General features: G+C 34.2%; 1 protein-coding gene across 1 annotated transcript; it reads right to left on the reverse strand.

Annotated features, from left to right (window-relative positions):
- Positions 1-1,249, reverse strand: LOC105768312 (dynein light chain 1, cytoplasmic). The gene is made up of 2 exons (XM_012588185.2): positions 1,038-1,249; positions 1-279 (listed from the first exon to the last, which is right to left on the reverse strand). Exons 1-2 carry the CDS (start codon positions 1,173-1,175, stop codon positions 88-90), a joined length of 330 nt encoding a protein of 109 aa, XP_012443639.1. The 5' UTR covers positions 1,176-1,249; the 3' UTR covers positions 1-87.
- Positions 1,250-5,721: the final 4,472 nt, after the last annotated feature.

A 5,721-nucleotide genomic window follows, 5' to 3' on the forward strand; every position in this document is an offset into this window, starting at 1 on the left:
TAAAGTTGAAAACTCATCATTCTTTGCCATTTTTTTCTCTTTAATTCTAATGACAAATATTTCTGTGCTGAACCAAAACAAATTATGTTATGCTTTGACTGTTTCTAAAGCATTGAACTGGTTTGGGTGAGATTGTGGAACAGCTGAACCCTTGAAAAGCAAGAAAGCAAGGCTGCCAATGCAAAAATAAATGAAACAGCCAGAGCAGTGTGTCACAAATGAACCAAAATCTGTTCCTACTATGCATTGCCACCCTTCTCCATATGTTTTGTCAAATTCCTGCATCATGGGTTAAAAAAATCGAGTAAATTAAAAAAAAATTATTTCGAACCAAAATGTTTGGTTCGATTTTATTAAATTTGATTCGGTTTTGTTACTGATATTACTTAAGTGTATTTAGTTCGGTTCGATTTTTAGTTACTATATAAGATATTTTAAATAAAATTTAAAAGAACGGATAGAATTCTATTTTTTTTCTTCTCAAAACTGATTCAATCAAACTATTATTGTTCTTATTACAAAGCCTTCATGATCAAAGCCATAACAAAAAGCATTGGAGACCGCATATATAGGGGCGAAGCCAAGAATTATATGATGGGGTGGAGATAAAACTAAAAAAGTTTGGGGGTCAAAGTTAAAAAATTTATATTAAAATGACTTGAACTAAACTTTTTAACTTTTAAAAGGGACCAAAATTACAATTTTTTTATATTTAAAACAAACTAAAAAGATTAAATTGAACTATTTACATTTAAAAAGCACTAAAAAAACAATTAAACCATTAAGCCAAGGGACCAAGCTTTTGCCTGCCTTGCCTCTTTTGGCTACGCCCCTATACATATCACACATGAAATGAATCATTGGTACAATGCCATTAACCTCTAATTCATGCTCGTAAATGGTTCAATTTCCATAAACATTTTGGGGTGTGTCAGTACAGTGATGGAAGAACTCTTAAACTTTTCAGTGATCAGGATTCAGTCCCCGACAATCTCAACTACAAAAAAGAAAAAAATTGCATTTACTTGTTATCTCACCTTCTTTACGAACCGTGCAATGTCGGTAGCTTCGGTGACGTCGAAGAAATCGAGGGCTTTAGCGGCAAGATGGAGGGCATCTTGCTGCATGGTTTGAAGCATATCAGTGTCACCAATGACTGCTTTGCCTTCAAGCATGGCTGATATAATAGATAATATGAAAGGAGTTCAACAAAGATTTGAGGTGATAAAATGAAAGCAAAAGTAGGGTATTTATGGATGAAAATAGAAGGCGTTAGGTGCCAATGGATCAACCAGGCCAGGATTTTACATTTTGTGGTCGCCAATAGATTCGATGGAATATACTGAAATGAACCCATTTTGATACTGCAAAAAAATAACTTGAATTTGATGGATTTTGATTCCACCCAATTTTATAGAAGTGATTTTTAAAATTTTTTTTTATGAAATTTAATAATATATCGGGAGTTAATGCATTATTTGAGGTTTGAATTTAGTAAGTGTTTTCTTTATGCAAGTTAGTTTCTAAACTTAAGAATTGTTTCCGCATTGGGATTCGAATTTTTTTGTCCAAGTCAGTTTGTTATATTTTCTTGAAAAAAGTTTAGACCCCAATGTGAGAACTATTACCAAATTCAAGCTCCCAAAAATTGGATGAATCCTATTTCAGAGGGAGCAAATTGGAGTTTTGGAGTTCGTTCTTTAATTTTTGGGATCAAATTAGGGATAACAATGGAGTGGGATGGGGCAAATATTGCTAAATTCACCATTGCTCGACAATTGGCACACTCTGCTCCACCATCCGCCCTGCCCTACTATGGATGTATGATATTAAAAACTACTATCACCTCCATGGATGTTATATGCATCCATCCTCAACCCACCTCGCTCCACTTCAATTTAATTTTTGTTACTTATCTTCAATATTTTCTATCTATTTAAAGCCAAATAAATATTTAAAAAATATTCAAACATAAAATATATGGATTTTTTATATTAAAATATTACATTTTTATCCTATTAATAGCTTACATATACAATGATACAATGATAATTTCATATAATGGCGCAAGTTAAGTTGAGTCAAGTAATTATTATAAACATTCTATACCCACTATTCAAAAGAAAGTATCCACCCTGCATCCACTTTTCAACATATATATATGCTCCATTCGAAGTGAATATATTCGGAATTCATGAAGTGATTCGGGTTTTCCACCTCTAAATTAAATTCATAGTTTAAATTTTAAATAAACTAAAATCGAAGGGAGATGCAACATGGGGGAATTTAAGGGGCAGGCAATTACAAGAGAACCATTGTGGTCGGATATTGCAAACACGTGTAGGGGTGTGCATAATTCGGGTAAAACCGAAAAAATTCGGTTAACCGACCGAATTCGGTTAATCGGTCGGTTAACCGAATTTTTTGATCGAAGTCGGTTAATTTTTTATGATTTTTCGTTAACGGTTAATTCGGTTTGAAACCGGTCGGTTAACCGAAAATTTTCGGTTAACGGAAAAAATTAATAAATAAAATTATCCAACCCAACCCAAACTCAATTACCCAACCCAATAAAACTAAAACTAAAGTTTACCCAATTACCCAATCCAATAAAACTAAAACTAAAAGACAACCCAATTTACTAAAGTCTAAAACCCAATTTACTTTAATAATTTATAAATTTTTAAATTTTAAAATAAAAATAAAAAAATTCGGGTAATTCGGGTATTTTATGGTAATTCGGTTAATTCGGGTAATTCGGTTAATTCGGGTAATTCGGGTAATTCGGGTAATTTTTAACCAAAAATAAAAAATACATAATTTTCGGTTAATTCGGTTAACCGACCTTATTAACCGAAAAAATTTCGGTTCGGTTAAATTTTTTTAAAAAAAATCGGTTCGGTTAACGGTTAAAATTTTTAGAAGGTCGGTTAATTCGGTTATAGTAATTTCGAGTCGGTTAACCGGTCGGTTAACCGAATGAACACCCCTAAACACGTGGATTACTCGTTGTGGCTCATCAATATGGTTTAACAATGACGTCCATACTCTTATTTGTCAAGTTCTGCCAAATTTTGGTGCATTTCTCATTTGGGATAAAGTTTTGACATATCTCTCCATTTTCTGGTTTTATAAAAGACCCTTCAATTATTTCGGAAAAAATTAATTAATTATTTTCTAATTGAGTTTTTCAATTTAAAAAATTAATCGATTAAGTCCCTTAACCATTAGATGTAACAGTTTTGATGATGTGGTTATTAACGATGGATGAGACATATTTATGTGTGTCAGTTTATTAATGTGCCACATTAATAAGAAATAAAAAAATGTTAAAAATTATAAAAGAAATGTACTTTAACACTAATTAAATGAAAAAAAAACATTTATTAAAATAACTTCATCTTCCAAGCGATTGATGGTGTCATCGTCGCCTTTGATGACTATCTCTAACCAATAATGGCACCAAACCAATTGCCGTTTCCTTATCTCCTTGCTTCTTGATTTAGTTTTTCAAAAACACTTATCAAATAACACAAATCTCAATGGTGGGTGTCAAATCTCAATGGAGGTCACATTTGGTGCTAGGATGTGATGAAAGAAATTAGAGAAAATGCAGGAAGAGTGAACTCTATACCTACAATGTGTCACTCATGTCCAAACTTATCATTTCAGGTTACGGAGTTCAATAGACTCGACCAATGTATTATTAGGGGATTGTACCGTGTATACCTGGAACGATGGACCTACGATTGTGAGAGATTTCAACCACTTCGTTTTTCTTGCGCACATGCAATTACTGCATGTGTCTTGGCACGACTAGTTTGCATGATCTATGTTGACGAAGTGTACAAACTAGAACACATGTATAACATATGGAAATCTGAATTTCCACATGTCCAAGGTGAAAGTATGTGACCACCTATATTGGGCGCTTCATTCAAGTTGGTACCGAATATTTCATTACGTCGCAAGCCAAAAGGTCGGCCGACTTATACTCGGATATGCGAAAATATGGATATTTGGGAGAGGATAGACCAACCAAAGTTATGTAATTATTGTAGGAATTCAGGGCATACGAGACCAACATGTCCACACTTGGGGGAAACATTGAGAACAATACCTCATTAACACATTTATTTATTCTTTTGATAGACAATTTGTTCATTTTTTATTACTTCTTATTTTTTGGTAAATTGTGAATATTTATATATTATTGATGTAAAATACAGTAAAATGCAATATAAGAATTTTTTTCAATTTCCATAGATTGTAAAAAATATATGTACATTATTGATATCAAATACATTATGGATGAAAAAAAATGTATACAATACAAATTAAAAGTTAACAAAGTAAATGATGGTTTACATGACAAATCTTTAAAAGAATCATCAACGTCACCAGACCGAATGTGTGTCACAACCTAATGGGTGTCGGTTGCGAGACAGATTTCATTGTACAAGTTGGGTTTTCGGCTCCACATCTTCTTCATCTTCGTCTTCATCTCCTTCCTTCGTGGTTGAGTATGATGTCCTCTTACTTTGCTATCATATGTCTTCCATTCCATTAACAGGTCGTCGCGAAGATGAGCCACCACGGTAGAATAGTGATGTTGGAGGTGTTTGCGACACTATCGACAGATAAGTGTATGGTGTCACATAACCCGGTTGCAAATAAAATGTTGGAATTAACGGATATGGCAGATACGTCGATGTTGTTGTTGGCATTGGTGTGTAATATGGCGCTGGGGACGAAGGTGGTGCAAAAAACATATCTACATAAGGTGTTGAAGCAAGTTATGGTGGTGCATAGTGTGGTGCTTGTGTAAAAATAACGGGGTTAGTGAAAGTACTAGAATAATATACATCATATTGACCGAGAGGTGGTATAGCCCTTGGTGCCTCGTGTTGGGTTGGAGCTGACGATGAATCCATCGAGGCATACATTCCCGACCTAGGATTGATGTGGGGGTCATCTTGGCCTCCTAGTACGACAATGCTTAGTCATTGCCTCTTCCGACAGAAGATATGGCTTGCCGTGATGTCTGAACCATGGCATGTAGTCTAGAGAGGTCACCAATTTCGGAGCGAGAAATGGTTCGTGACTAGGTATGAAATTGTACCTATGCTCCCAAATGTTGATATATTGCCCATGGAATTTAGGCAAATCTTCATCGATTCTTCCTTACAAATCGACCTTGTGCAGTGCTTCGGTGTCTTGGGTGATGGCAGAATAGTTTGCCTAAACCCGAACTGTCGCATCACTCGACCGAATTCATGCATCTCCACCATAGTGTAAACTATCAATGACACTTTCACGTGTCAAATATTAAGATTGACAAAAAATTCGACCAGGATCTCGAATCGGCATATGACATCCATTCAAACTATAGTATGAAACAATAAATTTTATTATTTACATAATATTAAATTTAAAATCCTTAGGTAAATATTATATAATTAAAAATTTTAAAAACTAACATCGGCTTTCGATCATTGATCTAACATTAGTTGAATACCTTCAAGCTTCTCTGCTAGTCCCACATGACTCGAGAGATTGTTCCACCTATTCAAATACCATGTTATTTCAAAAATATAATAATGAAAAAATATTATGGTTACTATATTATCAAATAAATTTTACCCTGTTACAAGCGGGAAAGTATAAGGGGCGTCGACTCAGGGATGTAAAAATGGTAGCCGGTACCATGCCCACGATTAC

The sequence above is a fragment of the Gossypium raimondii genome, chromosome 5 (assembly GCF_025698545.1).
Source record: "Gossypium raimondii isolate GPD5lz chromosome 5, ASM2569854v1, whole genome shotgun sequence".
Lineage (NCBI taxonomy): Eukaryota > Viridiplantae > Streptophyta > Magnoliopsida > Malvales > Malvaceae > Gossypium > Gossypium raimondii.

Coding starts and splice junctions, on each gene's coding strand:
- LOC105768312 (XM_012588185.2), bottom strand. CDS start 1,175: ATGCTTGAAGGCAAAGCAGTCATTGGTGACACTGATATGCTTCAAACC. Junction 280..1,037: donor TTGCACGGTTCGTAAAGAAG/GTGAGATAACAA, acceptor CCCATGATGCAG/GAATTTGACAAAACATATGG.